This window comes from Myotis yumanensis, unplaced genomic scaffold, assembly GCF_028538775.1.
Source record: "Myotis yumanensis isolate MYYU_CA2020_CCGP unplaced genomic scaffold, mMyoYum1.0.hap1 SCAF_3, whole genome shotgun sequence".
NCBI lineage: Eukaryota > Metazoa > Chordata > Mammalia > Chiroptera > Vespertilionidae > Myotis > Myotis yumanensis.
Genome location: NW_027223754.1, coordinates 43516545 through 43535217, shown reverse-complemented (window position 1 = coordinate 43535217; position 18673 = coordinate 43516545). Strand labels below are relative to the sequence as shown.

Below are 18673 nucleotides of genomic sequence, written 5' to 3'. Positions count from 1 at the left end.
AATGCGAAGAAGCAAAAAACACCCAACCGGAAAAGCAAAATGAAAAAAGAACCCGAAAATACGAAGATAGTGTAAGGAGCCTCTGGGACAGCTTCAAACGTACCAACATCAGAATTATAGGGGTACCAGAAGATGAGAGAGAGCAAGATATTGAAAACCTATTTGAAGAAATCATGACAGAAAACTTCCCCTACCTGGTGAAAGAAATAGACTTATAAGTCCAGGAAGCGCAGAGAACCCCAAACAAAAGGAATCCAAAGAGGACCACACCAAGACACATCATCATTAAAATGCCAAGACCAAAAGACAAAGAGAGAATCTTAAAAGCAGCAAGAGAAAGAAACTCAGTTACCTATAAGGGAGTACCCATACGACTGTCAGCTGATTTCTCAACAGAAACTTTGCAGGCCAGAAGGGAGTGGCAAGAAATATTCAAAGTGATGAATGGCAAGAACCTACAACCAAGATTACTTTATCCAGCAAAGCTATCATTCAGAATTGAAGGTCAGATAAAGAGCTTCACAGATAAGGAAAAGCTAAAGGAGTTCATCACAACCAAAACAGTATTATATGAAATGCTGAAAGGTACTCTTTAAGAAAAGGAAGAAGAAAAAGGTAAAGATACAAATTATGAACAACAAATATACATCTATCAACAAATGAATCTAAGAATCAAGTGAATAAATAATCTGAGGAACAGAATGAATTGTTGATCATAATAGAATCAGGGACATAGAAAGGGAATGGACTGACTATTCTTGGGGGGGGAAGGGGTGTGGGAGATGCGGGAAGAGACTGGACAAAAATCGTGCACCTATGGATGAGGACAGTGGGTGGGGAGTGAGGGCAGAGGGTGGGGTGGGAGCTGGAAGGAGGGGAGTTATGGGGGGAAAAAAGAGGAACAAATGTAATAATCTGAACAATAAAGATTTAATTTTAAAAAAATTAAAATAAATTAAAATCCTGAAAAAAAAAGGCTTAAGAAAGATATCAACCAATTACAAAAAAAAAAAAAAAGGTCCTAACCTTTAGAATAGAAATTGACAGGATTAAAATCAACTGGTATAAATACAGATGTAACAAGACTACAAAACACAGAACCTAGAGACAAGACTTGGCTGGAGATCCTATACAGAACCTAGAGACAGGACTTGGCTGGAGATCCTATACAGAACCTAGAGACAGAACCTAGCGAGAGAACCTGGCTGAAGAACCTAGAGTCAGAACCTAGAGACAGAACCTAGAGACAAAACCTAACAAGAGAACATGGCAAAAGATCCTGGACAGAACCTGGCTACAGAACTTCGCTGGAGAACCTAGACAGAACATGGCAAGAGATCCTGGACAGAACCTGGCTGGAGACCCTGACAAGAGAACCCGGCTATGATGATCAACTGAATGCTGTCTCTGTGTCATTCCTTCTTCGCTGACTCCGTCCACACCTTTGGGGACCCCTGGACCTGCTGGGACTGGACCCCAGCACATGGGAGCCCGACTGGCATTGCTCAGTGGTTGAGCGTTGACCTATGAACCAGAAGGTCACCAGTTTGATTCCCAATCAGGGAACGTGCAGGCTCAACCCCAGTAGGGGTTATGCAGGAGGCAGCGGGTCAATGATTCGCTCTCATCATTGATGTTCCTATCTTTCCCTCTCCCTTCCTCTCTGAAATAATAAAAACATATTGGATTTTTTTAAAAAAGAATAACCCATAGGAGATACTTATAAAATTTGTTACGTTGTTTATATCACTGCAGGGACTTAGTAGGGACTTAGTAGTAAATTTCACTACACCTTTGGGATGTTCTACCTCTTGTTTGCCAAAACTCAAATTAAACCTTAAGAAAGGGGAACAGGCTAAGGCCAGAGAACGAGCCCTGGAAAGCTCCCCCAGCCTCCATCTACCTTTGGATTTCCAACTGTTCATAAAGAGCAAGATTAACTTAAGAGGTATTCTGAAAATGGTGCAAAAATCCTAGTTTAAAATTAAACATTTCTCTGCATTCACAATCAATAGATAGAGGGCTAAATACAACCAACCTCTCTAAGCCACCCTATCACTCAGCCATTTGCATTGCTCCCTCATGTCATCAGCTTTCTTTGAGAAGAGTCTCCAGAGAGTGTGTCCTGACTCCAGCGGCCGTCTCCACAGCAGCATTCGCTTTCCTGAGCCAGCTTCGGGGAAGGGAGCATTTAACCACTCTGGTTTGCCCGAGGCATCTGGCCCAAGCCCTCCGAAACCCCCATCTCTGGGAACAGGCCCTGCCTTGCTACTCCCAACCTGCTGACCTCTGGGAGAAGGGTGGACAGAAAAATACAGAGCACACACACACTCACGCACAGGCTGCCCAGTAGGGGAGAGGGCTATCGCCAGGGAGTCTCAGGGGAATGGGCAATCTAGTGCCCAGCTAGACACAATGCACAAGCTTTGCCACTTATTTCCAATAATAGGGAAGAGGAAGAATTATTCAATAAACCATGATGGGAAAATGAGCTGTTTGGGGGGGGGGAAGGGGAGCGGGGCCTATCTCATATCAAACAGTAAAAAAAGTTCCAGGTGCCTCTATTGTTAGAAATGATGCAAGAAAACTAAAAATGCTCATGGAGATTTAGATGGTGCTGAGATTTTTAAGAACATTACAAAAGCTCAGTTTAATGAATGATATATAAATTTTAACATATCTGAACTAAATTAAGAGACAAGTAAAAATCTGAAAAAAAATATTATAAGCCCTATTACAAGTTATGTCAAAACATAAGTGCCTCATAGGAAAAAAATCTGTTCATAGACAGTTGAAAGAAACATGGATAAATGGGTCAACAGACATAAAAAAAAGTTCCACCACTATAATTCAAATAAATTCAAATTAAAACTAGTACTTTTAATCTACCTAGAAAAATAATTTGTGTATTCAAAGTTGACAATGAGTGGTTTAAGCACATTGATAAATTGGTCAAATCCTGTTAGAAAACAATTTGGCTTTCCACCAGTTGCTCTACTTTTAAAAATATAGAAAAAAGGAAAGATGCACGAAAAATATGAACATGGATGTACATTACATCATCATACACAGAAACAAACTGTGTTCAACCAAAAGTGAAAGACTGCATAAACTACGAACTTTAAATAGCATATTTTGAAGATTAATGCCATAAAGAAATGTTAACCGTAGGAAATTAAGGGATCAGGATCAAAACCAGTTTTACAGAAAAGATGTGTGCACCCACCGGTGTGCTTAAAGAGGTTTAAAGAGAAGACTTAAGAGACTGCCAAAACATCAACACCTGTACTAGGCTAAATAGAAATGTCATCCTTTCCCTTTCTTCTTTTTCTATAGCTTGAAATTTTTGTTGCTGTTGTTACCTCCTAGTAGGTTTTTTGGAATTTCTTGCAGAAACAGAAAAACATACATTCTTTTAGAAAATCCACAACAATTACCAACAGCCAATAATGTACAATTCCTAATTCCTCTTAGACCCCAAGCCCAAATGTGCTGTGAAAACACCAGAACCCTGGTAAAGTCATCTGCATAAAAGTCTGAGCTCCTTATTGGTATCTTTAAGATAAGTAGCTGTAAGTTTACAAGTTTAGAATGCAGGTGAAATTGTAGAAGCTGAAAACTTGGTTGTTGTTCTCTTCAAGGTGGGCCTTGTCTCCAGGCAGCACTTCCTCCTGGCTGGGCTCATTTCAGCTTTCACGCCTGCAGCCAGAGGGGCACACAAGAAAATCACTAAGGTGCCCCAGACTTTAAAATTCCTCAAACTGCAGAAGGTAAATCAAGACACGATGGCCACTGTGGTCAACAACTGACTTCACAAACACCTGCCCTTTTTTAAACTATAATACTGGAATGACAATGGAGGAGTGGCTTAAAACAGAGAGTCAGTCTCAGCTTTCCATGAGAATTACCTGGGGTGCTAGTTTAGGTAAACGCTAACCCCCCAGAGTTTCCAATTTTACAGAATTGCTGTGGAATGAGTGCTGGAGAACTTGCATTTCTAACAAAACTCCCTGGTGATGTGGATGAGGCAGAGGTGGATGCCATACTCTGAGAACAGTTGCCCTAAAGGAAGGTAACAGATGTTTCCTGTGGCCCAACCACCTCACAACTCCAGTCTGTAAGAACAACAGTGAGTTTAGAATGGCCTTCTCCATGGATTTAAGAGCCAACAGAAGCGGCTCAGCACAGCGGTTTGGAACCAGACTGCCTGGTTTGGGATGCTGCTCCACCACGTACTAGCTATGTGATCCTGGGCAACTTACTCAACCTCTCTGCTTCAGTGCCTTCAGGACGAAAACAGATAATTACTACTTCCCCTCCAGGAGGGAAACCAGAATGGATGCCTACTCAAGTCATTCATGAGAAGTCCTCACCACCTTCCCATATCCATGTACAGACATTTCCAAAATCCACAAATAGGAAGTGCTTCCAGAGCGCCTTGCCCTGCCTGAAGTAACGGAGATGTTTGCCTCCTTCACTATAATTTATAATAAGCAGGCATAGCCTTCTTCCCCTTTCATGTAGAGAAGGGCACCAAACAGCCAAGGTCTGTCCCACACATGCTAAATACACCGCAATCAAAGCCCGTGCAGGAGGATCCCCTTGGAATCTCTTATAATATGTGGGAAAGGTGAAAGGAGGGTTAGGGTCAAGGAACAAAAGATCTAACCATCCACCAAATGTGATTCAAGTCCAAGGGTTCAGGGCCCACCTCCTTCCTAGTACCAGCTCCTAGATATAAAACTTAAAGAGCATCACCATCACGTCTGTGGGTGGACTTTCACCGGTGTGTTTCCACCCAAGTGTGCTGCATTCGCTCTCATCATTGGCCTCATCTCAAGGGCCTTTCAGTGGTTTTAGGACCATAGGACTCCCGGGAAGAACTACCTGCATCAAGACCCTGAATTGCTTCCCTAGAGGCTAGAGATCCCTATAAAACCTACCCCGTTGTAGACCTCAAAGGTGCAAGTGGATATATTCGCAATAAGAAAGGGGCTGGTCAAGGACATGCTTCAGTCATGGCTATGTGTGTCCCAGGCAAAAGAAAGCCGCGTTCAAGTGTCTCCATTCATGAAATAAATAATAAAGCGTTGTTAACCCACAGGAAATTTGCCACAACTAGGTACTAGGACACCCAGTGTGAAACATACATGAAGAGAGAGCGAGGGGAAGAGACAGACACGGTCCGGGACACAGAGGGAGCCGGTGGAGTTGGAACTCGGCGGCACGTAAGGAATATCGGAAGAGGTGGGGACACTGTTGGGAGATGGCAATGGTCCAGGGCACTAATTTGGCTTCGGCTGCAGGGAGACCAAGCAAGCTATTCATAAGCTGCTGGCTTAGAAAGAAAGAAAAGGGTGCAGCTTTCGTTCAGAAGTGCAAATCCCTGAGCCTCAGGGGGGAAGCCGAGTACGGTGGGCGGGCTGGGGAGATTCAGTCTGTTCTCCCGCGGGGCTACCTCCTCCTCCCCGGCGAGCGGCGCGGCAGGGAGCCCCAGCGGCCCCGCCAGCAGGGCTCCCGGTCCCCCTCCGGGGCCTGCTCCCGCCCGCCCCGCTCGCCGGGGTGCCGGCGGGAAGCACGCGGCCGGCGTGGGGCGGCCCCGATCGCAGCCAGAAGGAAAGCGCTCCCTGGTTCAGACCGGGTCCCCACCCCCAAAGCCGGGCGCACGCGGCGGAGGGATGACAGGCGCGGGGGGGGGGCGGGTGCTCACCAGAAGAACACGCGCGAGCAGAGGTTGGCGTTCTGCAGCGGGTTGGGCTTCACCTCCGTGTACACCGGCAACATCTTGGCGGCCGCGCGGCCGCGAGCCGGGGTGGCGCTGCTCCGGCGGCGGTGTGTCCCCGCTGCTCTCCGAGCCGCCGGCAGGGATGCTGGAGCTCCGGCCGCCTCTCCGGTCCGCTCGGCTGGAGCCGCGAAATCACCCGCTTCCGGGAGGAGAGCCCGGCGGCCCGCCCCGTCCCCGCCTCCAGCGCCCAGGCCGCGCCGGGGCCGCTGCTGCCGCTGCCGCTGCCCTGTCGCCAACGCCCCCGCCTGGAGCCGGGAGTCGGGAGCCGCGAGGCAAAGGGTCCACACGAGGAGCCGGAGGCCGGGCCGACGCTGCCGGGGGCCACGCGCTGATGCGAGGCGAGGCCGGGGCGCTGTTGGATGGAGACGGTAGAGGGACCACGGGCCCTGTGCCCCGGTACCAGCGGCCCACGTGCTCGCACCTGGTCGCAAACTTTACGGAGTTTGTGCTCCGACCTCCGGCACCAGCTAAGTAGAGAAGGGAGGCGCCGGCTCTGCCCGCCCCCGCCGCTCAGAAACGCCCCCTCGGCTGCGGTTTCGGAAGACCTGCAGAAAGCTGCCAGCTGCCCTCTTTGGGACCAAACAAAGGTGCTGTGGGAGGTCCTCCAACCTGAGAGCGAATATTTGACCTGGACAACAGCAGGGTTTAGCACAGATTCTCTTTGTAGAGCCGCAACACCTAAACAAAGGTAACAAGATTAGAAGAACTCAGAATTTGGAAGATGAAAGCGTGCTGTCGTCTCACGTGTTGCATTATGCTGAGGGCCTCTGTGAGCTTTTTCCTGCCCTCTTAGATTGGGAAAGGAATATGGGGAGAGAGAGAGTGCATTGTGGGTGAAAAGGGGGTTACATGCTAACCTGACAAGCTCAGGGAAGGCCTGTGTGGTGGCCTTGCAACCTCGGAGACCTAAAGTAACCACAAAGGATGGTCTGAAATTAAAATTCTTTTTAATTAAAAAGTCTGTGGTGGGTAGTCATGTCCTAGGGCAGTGTCTTCCCTGGCAAAGATCAACTTGGACCTTCACTGAGCCTATTGTCTTTTTGCATCTTCTATAACCTTTGGAAAGTCAAGGTAACTTCCCCTTTCTCCCCTCCCCCACTCCTGACCCCCACAGGACACAATCAATGCACCAGGGTGGAGACAACAAATTCCCTCATTGCTACTGTTATCCTGTTAATTGTTGGCTGTTAACTAATCTGTACCCACCTATATAAAAGAAGCTTGTGTCCATCATTTTACTTTTTTAAGTTTATTTTTATTGATTTCAGAGAGGAAAGGAGAGGGAAAGATAGAAACATCAATGATGAAAATCATTGATCAGCTGCCTCCTGCACACCCCATACTGGGGATTGAGCCTGCAACCTGGGCATGTGCCCTGACTGGTAATCGAACTGTGACTTCCTGATTCATAGATCGAGACTCAACCACTTGAACCACTCCTGCTAGGCTCATTTTGCTTTTTATCCAATCCCAGAGGTCTTTGCTTTCTCATGCCTCCCTAATCTATTGCCAATGGATTTCATGTAACCCACTTAAATCTCCTCTTTTGACTGTGATGTATAAAACAATGCGAAAAACTGCCATTCTCTGAAGCACTATCTCAATCTGTTGAGATTCTGCTTCCTGGCAATTGTCTACAGTTTGGCTCAAATAAACTCAGAAAACTTCTGTACAGTGTTGAAATGTTTCTTAAGTTAATAGCATTATGATTTCTTTCACCCTGCTCTTAGAACAGTGGTTCTCAACCTTCCTAATGCTATGACCCTTTAATACAGTTCCTCATGTTGTGGTGACCCCCAACCATAAAATTACTTTTGTTGCTACTTCATAACTAATTTGCTACTGTTATGAATGGTAATGTAAATATCTGATATGCTATATGTGTTTTCCGATGGTCTTAGGCGACCCCTGTTAAAGGGTCTTTCGACCCCCAAAGGGGTCGCGACCCACAGGTTGAGAACTGCTGTCTTAGAACCTAGTGAAGAGTAGCAAGTGGTACATACGTACATACGTTTCTGAATACCAGTCGTGCACACTTCTGGGGTGCTTACCTCACTTTTATATATATATATATATATATATATATATATATATATATATATTTTTTTTTTTTTTTTTTTTTTTTTTTTGCCAGGAGCCGGTCCATCCTTGCTGCTTGACACAGTTGCTGCAGAGAAGAAACATCTGCACAGCATATGTTTCAAGGGACCTGGCGTATATAGCATACTGTTCTTAATATGTTTGCCCCCTTTCTTGGTGCTGTGTGTTTTAACCAAGGTCACCTCTCCAAGAAAGGTTGTTTCCCCAGGTAGGGATTTTTCCCTGAGGTTAGGGAGGGGATACAACCCCTTAACTAAGTGCCAGGCACTTAGTTAACTACAAACAATCATGCTTAAGCAACATAATCTTTACTCCCTGGAATGGAGATAAGAAACACCCTAACCTTTGCAATAGAAATTGACAGGATTAAAATCGACTGGTAGAAATACAGATGTAACAAGACAATAAACATCAGATCCTAACCAGAACTTGATCAGAACTTCGCTGGAGTTCCTAACCAGAACTTGGCTGGAGTTCCTGGCTTGAGATCCTGGCTAAGCTGCTGATCAACTGAAGGCTGTCTCTGTGTCATTCCTTCTTTACCAACTCCATCCACACCTTTGGGGACCCCTGGACCCGCTGGGGTTGGACCCCAGCATTTTTTTTTACTAGAGGCCTGGTACACGATATTCGTGCACTGGGAGGGGAGTCCCTCAGCCTGGCCTGCACCCCTTGCAGTCTGGGACCCCTTGGGGTTCCTTAGCGCTGCCATAGAGCAGTGAGCCCAGCTTCTGGCTGAGCCGCACTTCCCCTGTGGTAGCACACTGACCACCACCCAACAGCTCCTGCATTGAGCATCTGCCCCCCTGGTGGTCAGTGCACGTCATAGCAACCGGTCATTCTGCCATTCAGTCAATTTGCATATTAACCTTTTATTTGCATATTAGCCTTTTATTATATAGGATTGATTTCAGAGAGGAAGGGAGAGGGAGAGAGAAATAGAAGCACCAATGATGAGAGAGAATCATTGATCGGTTGTCTCCTGCACATCCTTCACTGGGGATCAAGCTCACAATCCAGGCATATGCCCTTGACCGGAATCAAATCCAGGACCCTTCAGTCTGCAGGCCAACACTCTATCCACTGAGCCAAACCAGCTAGAGCCTTACCTCACTTTTAACTGTGATAATGCCTGAATCAAGAAGGTATTGTCCCTATTTTACAGATGAGAAAGATGAGGTTCAAGAACAAACTTGTCCAAGGTCTGCCCTGGCCAGTTTGGCTCAGTGGATACAGCGTTGGCTTATGAACTGAAGGGTCCCAGGTTTGATTCCGGTCAAGGACACCTGCCAGGGTTTCAGGCTCATCTCCAGTATCTCCAGTGTGAGGTGTGCAGGAGGCAGCCAATCAATGGTTCTCTCTCATCATTGATGTTTCTATCTCTCCCTCTTCCTTCCTCTCTGAAATCAACAAAAATATATATACTTTTTAAACTTGTCCAAGGTCTTAGAGTTAGTAAATGATGAAACCCAATTGAGACTCAGCTCCAGAGACCAGCATGGTCTGGATAGTCAGTGTAGGAAATAGGCCTCTAAGATCCATCTCCAGCATAGTCAACTTTTAATGGAAAGATAAATTTCCCCAGGGAAAACAGAATGGAGGGAGGACGGACGAGGGAGGAGGATATAAGAACAAAGAAATGTGGATGAGAGCCAACACCATGGTGGGAACCCCCCTGAGGCGAACCTGCTGCAACTACACAGGGGGAGGTGGACATAACTAGAAAAGGCCTCAGCCCAGTCTTTTTAATTGGCCTACTGTGAGACGATAAGACCTAGGCGAGGTGTGAGGAAACAGGTGACCCCATGTACTCAGCCAATGAGGAAGTGGAAGAGGGGCTGGATAAATAAACTGTGATTGCTACTCCATGTATGCCTGTACAACCGGATGGACACCCACTCTCCAGAACGTATTAAACGTCTCATTTTCTCCATACTTCTGTCTCTGAGTCTGTTATTTGAATTTGGACAGGTGAGCATTTCTCGGTCAGTGTGCATGAAAAGTGCCCAGAACCCACTGGTTGAAATGGGACTGTCAACAAATCAACAAACAACAAGTGCTGGCGAGGATGTGGAGAAAAAGGAACCCTTGTGTACTGCTAGTGGGAATGCAGACTGGTGCAGCCACTGTGGGAAACAGTATGGAGATTCTTCAAAAATTTTAAAAATGGAATTCCCATTCAACCCAGTGATCCCACTTCTGGGAATATATACCAAGAAACCAGAAACACCAATCAGAAAGGACATATGTATCCCTATGCTTATAGCAGCACAATTCTCCATAGCTAAGATTTGGAAACAGCCTAAGTGCCCATCGGCAGATGAGGGGATTAAAAAACTGTGGTACATCTACACAGTGGAACACTGTGCTGCTATAAAAAAAAGAAGGAACTTTTACCATTTGCAACAGCATGGATGGGCGTGGAGTGCATTATGCTAAGTGAAATAAGCCAGTCATAGAAAGATAAATACCACGTGATCTCACTCATATGTGGGATATAATGAACAACATAAACTGATGAAGAAAAATAGATCCAGAGACCAAGAAACACGGATCAGACCATCCAACCTCGAGAAAAGGCGGGGAGCGGGGGAGTGTAAGTTATCAACCAAAGGACTTGTATGCATGCATATTAGCATAACCAATGGACAGGCACACTGGGGAGGTGGGAGCTTGTCCTTGGGGAGCAGGAGTGGTGGGAGGGGGGTCAATCAGGGGAAAAGGAGACCTATGTAATACTTTAAACAATAAAAAGAAAGAAAGAAAAAAAATTGGACTGAAAGAACAAAATCTTGGACCCCCCCCCCCACGCATAAGTCTCTAGTTATTTTATGTCCTCAGCAGCTTCTCTTCCCTTCAACCCTAAATAAAATAACAGAGGATACAAGTGTATGATGTTTACAGAATTACTTTACTACTCTATGATAATTACCCATGTGCCTTGGCTAAAATACTTTCAGTTGTGCAGGATGAATAAGTTCTACAGACCTAGTTTACAGCAATGTGACTGTAGTTGACAACAGTGTGTATTTGAAATTTGCTAAGGGAGTGACTTCAACATAAAAAAGGAAAGTGGTTAAGATGTTAAATGACGGATATGTTGACTGGCTTGGTTGTGAATATTACACAATGTATATGTATAGTGAGAATGTGGTTGTACAACTTAAATAAGTACAATTTTTAATTGTCAGTTATACCTCAATAAAACTGGGGGGGGGGGGGGGGGGCGGAGAAATGGCTTTTAAAGAAAGCCTGACTGTATTCAAACATTTTTTAAAAGGCAAATTGTTAGTAACTTTTAAATGATGGGTGATAGGGTGGGTATTATACTTTAAAATTTTTTTATTGTTGACATTATTACAGATGTCCCCCAACCCTCCCTTGGCTCCCTTCACCCAGACCCCACCCTCCTCTCCCTCTGGCTCTAACCACATTGTTGTCTGTGTCCATGTGCTATGCATATATGTTCTTTGGCTATTCTCTTCACCTTTTTTCATACCCCCCACCTGCCCTATTATATTATTTTCTTAATTAGTTCATGTATGTTTGAGAATTTCAATTACAGAAAGGAAGACAATTGTAAGAAATCTATGATTATTCAATTACCTATCTTTATATGTTAGCTCTTCTCAGATAATGCTGTCTATAAACCCAAATAATCAGGCCTCACCTGATTTTAAAGTTCTCTTTGAACTTCCCTAAATTTTCCAGCCCTGTAACTCAAGCATGTCAAACTCTCGGCCCACTGACCACATGCAGCCCACAATGAATATTTTTGTGGCCCAGCCAATATAATGGTGTGAGCAGTTATTTCCATTATGAAAGGATATAAGTATCCTGTCAGATCCAGAATTGCTGACATTCACCTTGGGTCAGTTTTGAAAGTAATCACTACGAGCAAGATTTCCCCAAAAGTAGGAAAGATAGTAGCAGAGAAAAAATGCCAAGTGTCAGGAAGAAAATATTAATTTTATCATTGCTTTCATTGCTAATCATTGCTATCATGACTTTTCAAACTAAACGTACGTTTCTATGAAAATTGAACCTTTTGTGTTTTTGTGGCCCACATAATCTTAAACCTTGTTTATTTGGTCCGTGTTAGCCTTTGAGTTTGACATGCTTGGTGTAAATGCTCAGCTACCAGTTCTACTTCAAAGATGAATCACTTACTAAAGTTAGAAGTCTAGTGACTTCCCTTGCCAGACTGCCCCAGACTACGCTTCCTACTTCCCATAAGATTATTATGAACCTTACAACTTGTGAGTGCACTTTTAAAACCTAATGTAACATACAAATAAAAGGGAGGGGCTTATTTCACTCATTCAACAAATGTTTAGTGAATGTCTTCTGGGAGCATGACCACTAGGCCAAGCACAGAACTTGCAAAGCTCTATCTGCACTTATTTTTTTAAATATATTTTTATTGATGTCAGAGAGGAAGGGAGAGGGAGAGCGAAATAGAAACATCAATGATGAGAGAGAATCATTGACCGGCTGCCTCCTGCATGCCCCCTACTGGGGATTGAGCCCGCAACCTGGGCATGTGCCCTTGACCAGAATCAAACCTGGGATCCTTTAGTCCACAGGCTGATGCTCAACTCTATCCACTGAGCCAAACTGGCTAGGGCAGCACTTGTTTACTGATCTCAAATAGTTCAATACTATAACTAAAAAGACCATAATATCAGAAAGGCTGTGGGAAAATTAGAATCCTCATATACTGCTGATAGTAATGTGAAATGAGACAGCAGCAACATTACCATATAACCCAGAAATTCCATTCCTAGGTATCTACCCAAGATAAATTAAAACATTCACACAAAAACTTATACATGTCATAGTAGCACTATTAATAAAAGCTAAAAAGTGGGGGGATGGGTGGGAACTAAGTGTCCATCAACGGATGATTGGATAAATAAGATGTGGTATTATATACAATGGAATATTATTTGACATTCTACAAAAAGGAATAAAATACTGATGCATGCTATAACATGGATGAACATTGAAAATATTATGCCAAGTGAATGAAGTCAGTCATTGACTCTAGTAAGGATGACTAAAGAATGTCTAGCCCAGCCAAAGTGGCTCAGTAGTTGAGCATCAGTCTGTGAACCAGATGTCACAGTTCAATTCCCGGTCAGGGCACATGCCCAGGTTTCAGGCTCCATCCCCAGTGGCGGGGAGTGCAGGAACCAGCCAATCCATGATTCTCTCTCATCATTGATGTTTCTATCTCTCCCTTTCTCTTTCTGTCTGAAATCAATAAAAATATATTTTATTTATGGAGAGATACAGTCTTGTTGTATTTGACAATTCATTACCAAATAAACTCCGGGGGCATATGATGCAAATTTGGGCCCTTACAAAGTATAAATTACTACAGGATCTCCCTCAGATAGCCAAAGTATCAAGTGTTTAATCTGCAGTATGTATAAGGGCTAATAATTCAGGTGCCAGCTTTACATGATTCAGCTAAGACAGTGCTGGTCTTCAAGCATTTTTCTACCAAGACAAATAAGACCAATGGCATTCACAACTTAGACATACTCCAGCGGGTATCATCAGTTCCAAATATGGTGACAATTGTTCTGTCACTCCACCTTCTAGTAATAGCCTTCACCTCTGTCACCTCAGGATGGGCATCCAACTAAAATCTAGCCAAGCATAATATGCCATGCCTGTGTCCAACGGGATTGATTGACCCAGAGGTGATAAGCTCATGGCCCAGGCCAGGCCAACTGGCTTTCTCCTTTGAGATTTTTTTTTTCTGGAGCTAGAAAGGGAAAATATCACGTTCCTCTCTTACTAGGGAGTAAGGCTATGACCCATAACTGCTAGTAGCCATGGCACCCATGTATATGGAGAGGACTGAAAGAACAAAACAGGCATGCAAAGGAAAGTCATATAGTCAACATCTGTTAATTAAACACCCATGTGTGCCAAAAACTGTCCCAGGAGGAGCTAGGGATACAGAAGTGAACAAGACGAGTGGTATAGAGGACAGTCTTGGTGACTTTAAGTCTCTGGGGTTTGGGAAGCTAATAGTGTCTCTACTGGATTGTGTGACCTACTGTAGCTGAAGCTATCACTTTCCGGTTCATATACTCTGGGCATCGCTCCAGGTCTAAGGCAGCTTACTGCTTATCTGTAACTCTACTTAAGGTCCTTTTTCTGGCTTTCGAAGCACATTGGGCCCATATGCAAGGCAAGCCAAAACTCTGTAATCAACCCTCAACCAATGTGCCAGTCCCCTTCCCCGTCTGTTGAGATAATTCTCTCTCCCAATGTTACCCAGCAGAATGGAGTCCAGTTGCCTAAGCAGTAACTTGCTTGCTAATACACCCTTTATTGCCTTCCTTCCTTTCTCTGTCTTACTCCTCCACTCCCTACAAGTGTTTTCCTGGGATCAGCTCCAAAATCCTTGACTCAGGGTCTGCTGCTGTGCAAACGCAAACTAAGATACCTACCAGGAGCATTCTTCCAATTACAGAAAATTAGTAGCCAGGTGAGTGCAGTATTCATTGCCTTGCACCCATAGAAGCCCTAACATTCTGTAAACAATGGGTTTTCCAATTCAGTAAGACTATCTGCTTGAGGATTTTGAGGACTCAAAATACATGTGGTTCAAACTGAGATATGCTGTAAATGTAACATTCACAATGGATTTCAAACACTATAAAACAAAAATTTTAAATGTCTCATGAATAATTGTTTCACATTTATTTCATGTTGAAATGATAGTATTTGATTTAAAAATATCTTGCTAATATGAATTCCAATTTCAGTTGTTCCTTTTTACTTTTTGACATGGCTGTTACAAAATTTAAAATTGCAGATATGACTCACTTTATATTTCTGTGGACAGCGCTACTGTAACCAATGGATAAACTCTAACACCACTAATTTCTCTCCCACTCAAGAAAGCAAATGAGCCCAACCCATGTGACTCAGTGGTTGAGTCAACCTGTGAACCAAGAGGTCACGGTTCAATTCCCAGTCAGGGCACATGCCCAGGTTGCAAACTCATTCCCTGGTGGGGGGCATGTAGGAGGCAGCTGATCAATGATTCTCTCTAATCATTGATGTTTCTATTTCTCTCTCCCTCTCCATTCCTCTCTAAAAGCAATAAAAAATTTAAAAATCAATAGAAAATATTGTAGGGTGAGGATTAACAACAACAAAAAAAGTTCATCCTCTTTTATGCAATAATTTTACTTATGGGAATTTCACTTACAAGATTATCAAGAGAAAATTCATCATAGATAATAATATGTACAGATATGTTTAGCAGAGTAGTTCTTATTATAATAGAATTTAGAAACAACTAAAAGTTCAACAATAGCAAAATGATTAAATAAATCATGCATCATTTTTAAACATACTTTTTGAACATCATTCCCTTTAAAGCACTGGGAATCAATAGTAAACAAGGGATATAAGGTTTATATTCTCACAGCATTTACACTCAAGTAGTAGGAGATGGACAGTACCCAAGTAAATAAATGAAGAAGATAAGTTCAAGTTTGATGAGGGCTATGAAGAAAATAAATAGGAGGAGAACAAATGCTTGGAGATGGTGAGCCTTGATTTAAATTGGCCAGTCAGGAAGGCTTGTTTAGAGGATATTCTTGAGCTGAAATATGAAAATCAAGAAGGATTTTCATATTTCATGGTGGGCAAATCTGGGAGGAAAAAAACCCAAAAACCGACCAACAAGAAAATCCATGGCATTGGAATTGGATCAGATAAATTCTGGGGAGAGAGTGGATATCGAGAGAGAGAGAGAGAGAGAGAGAGAGAGAGAGAGAGAGAGAACTCTTCTTATATTTGTCAGTGAGGGGAGACTTGGGACAAATAATCACCACTCCCAAGATTAGGGAGACAGGCAGGTAAATACAGGAAATCTTGGCTTCCTGGAGCAGAAGTCACCAAGGGAACTAGTGCCAGAGAGGAAACTTGAACTGTAATCAATGAATTGCTAGAGGCTCAGTGTGGAAAAGTCTCAGAATTAAAAACTCCAGAGGGATTCAGTCACAGGGGAGACCCCACAGTATTGTGAGATTTAACTCCAGGAGCTCCATTAGATTCTGATAGTAAACAAATATTAGAGAAACATTTCCTCAGGCTTCCTGAAGGGGGAAAGGAAAAGAAACCATTTAGAAATACAGAAGGGCCCTAACCAGTTTGGCTCAGTGGATAGAGCTTTGGCCCGTGGACTGAGGGGTCCTGGGTCAAGGGCATGTACCTTTGTTGCAGGCACATCTCTAGTGGGAAGTGTGCAGGAGGCAGCTGATCGATGTTTCTCTCCCATCGATGTTTCTAACTCTCTATCCCTCTCCCTTCCTCTCTATAAAAAATCAATAAAATATATTTTTTTAAAAAAAGAAATACAGAAGGTCCTTGAATAATGCCATCTATATATATAAAACCCTAATATGCAAATAGACTGAACAGCAGAACAACTGAACAACTGGTTGCTATGACATGCGCTGACCACCAGGGGGTGCACGCAGAACATGGCAGGCATCGGCCGCAGTGGGATGGTGGAATAGGTGAGCGGGGGCGCCAGACCAAGGAGAGGTGCCCATCACTGTCATCAGGGTGACCCTCTGGTGGTTACTGAAAATTCTTTGCTCCTGCACCCTGCAGTCCCACCCTGTGCTTGCACCTAATGCCAGCACCAGCCCTGCTCACACCCACTACTAGTGCTAGCCCCGCTCATACCAGTAGCCAGCACCAGAGCTGCCACTCACACCCACTGCCAGCTCCCGGCACCTGTCTCGATTGCTTGGTGCTGTCAGTGGGTGTGAGCAACAGCTGCCAGTGCCAATTGCCCTTGAGGACTTCTCCACCTCCCCCTGCTCCTTAGGGGTAATCAGGGCAGCAGCTGCCATTTGAACCCACTGCTGGGGCCAGCTCCAATAGCTCTGCACCATCAGGGGGTGTGAGCGGGGCCGGCGCTGTCAGCGCATGGGAGCGGCAGTGACAGTAGTGGGGCAGCTGGCAGACAGGGAACCAAAGGCCACAGCGAGAGGGGCTGGGCAAAGGGCCAGAGATGGGCCGAGACCCGCCCCTGTGCCCACCGCAGCCTCGCGGCCCACAGTTCCTTTCAAGGTGCACAAATTCATGCACTGGTCCACTAGTATATATCTATTTCCTTACAAGAAATGTAAAAGACATTTTTTAGAGAGAAGGGAAATAGATAGGTCAGAAAAATCTATAGAAAGTCAGAGAGAACATTTAAAAAGTAAGTGAAGGGGCCATTGTGCAAGAGGAACAAATGAAACATACGGCAAGCTTTGGACAGTGGCTAGAATGGAAGCAGAACTTACAAAAGTCCTTTCTTGGGAGTGTAGTGATAAAAGCAACAGAGAAATTGTGAGCTATTCCAGCAGAGAGAGTGGTAAACCCTGCCTGCCATTTCTATTCCTTCACTTGTCTTCCCTGACAACCACATGTTGTTAATCACCTCACATGTGGACTCAAGATCAGCCAGCTAGTTGACTTATATATTGACTCATTTTTACTACACTGATGGCTAATATCTTTTTATAGACTCAACTGTAGGTTCTTTCTCGATTCCTGACATTTGGTTATGCCTCAGCTCTGGTAATTAAGGATATTGTTTTTTATTGCCTGCATTGGGTTTCACTGGATTCTGCCTAGTGATGATGCTTTACTACTGACCACAGTCTACCAGACGGAGGAGCCAAGATAAGGAGGTCATTTAACTAAGAAGCAAATGGGAAAGTGCAGCTGCTCCCTGGCCCAAAGCTGGTAGTTTAGGTCAGAAAGCATGGTGTTTCGCTTGTTCAGTTGAGCTAGTCTGTAAGGATGCATTTTATTCCCATGTCAAGTATCTATGCAAAGTTCAGAATTACACGGTGTTATAGTCTGCTAGTATCTAGTGAGAGATACCACTCTCTCTAAATTTAGGCCAAATTCTAAACTCAAAGTTTCCACACCTTTCACCAACTGGTGTGTATATGTGTGTACTTTTTCATTTTTCAAAACAACCAGGCAGGCTATGTCTAGTACATACAGGGTGGGCAATACATACAGTAAGCAAAAAACAGAATTTATTCTTGTATTGCTATTTATTAATTACTCGAGTCCCGGTGCACAAAAATTTGTGCACTCAGGTGGGGGGGGGGGGGGGGGGGGAGTCCCTCAGCCCGGCTTGTGCCCTCTCTCAGTCTGGGACTCCTCGGGGGATGACCACCTGCTGGCTTAGGCCCGCTCCCGGGGGGATTGGGCCTAAGCTGGCACTCAGACATCCCTCTGGCAGCCCGGGAGCCCTTGGGGGATGTCCACTTGCCAGTGGGGAGCAGGCCTAAGCTGCAGTCAGACATCCTTAGTGCTGCTGAGGAGGCGGGAGAGGCTCCCACCACCACCGCTGTACTGGCAGCCATCAGCCTGTCTTGTGGCTGAGCAGAGCTTCCCCTGTGGGAGCACACTGACCACCAGGGGGCAGCTCCTGCATTGAGCGTCTGCCCCCTGGTGGTCAGTGTGTGTCATAGTAACCAGTCATTCCCAGTCTTTCTGCTGTTAGGGTCAGTTTGCATATTACCCTTTTATTATATAGGATAGAGGCCTGGTGCATGGGTGGGGGCTAGCTGGTTTGCCCTGAAGGGTGTCCTGGATCAGGGTGGGGGTCTCGCTAGGGTGCCTGGCCAACCTGGGTGAGGGGCTGATGGCTGTTTTCAGGCTGGCCACACCCCCTTTAGGGTGGGGGGTTTCCACTGGGGTGCCTGGCCAGTCTGGGTGAGGGGCTGAGGGCCGTTT

At 44.9% G+C, this 18673-nt stretch overlaps 1 protein-coding gene across 1 annotated transcript in view; it reads right to left on the bottom strand.

Annotated features, from left to right (window-relative positions):
- Positions 1 to 5784, bottom strand: part of ABCC4 (ATP binding cassette subfamily C member 4 (PEL blood group)) — a 248533-nt gene extending 242749 nt beyond the window's left edge. Inside the window, exon 1 of the mRNA XM_070408769.1 lies at positions 5711 to 5784. Within this exon, the coding sequence (XP_070264870.1) occupies positions 5711 to 5784 (74 nt within the window). The remainder of the gene's footprint in view (positions 1 to 5710) is intronic.
- Positions 5785 to 18673: the final 12889 nt, after the last annotated feature.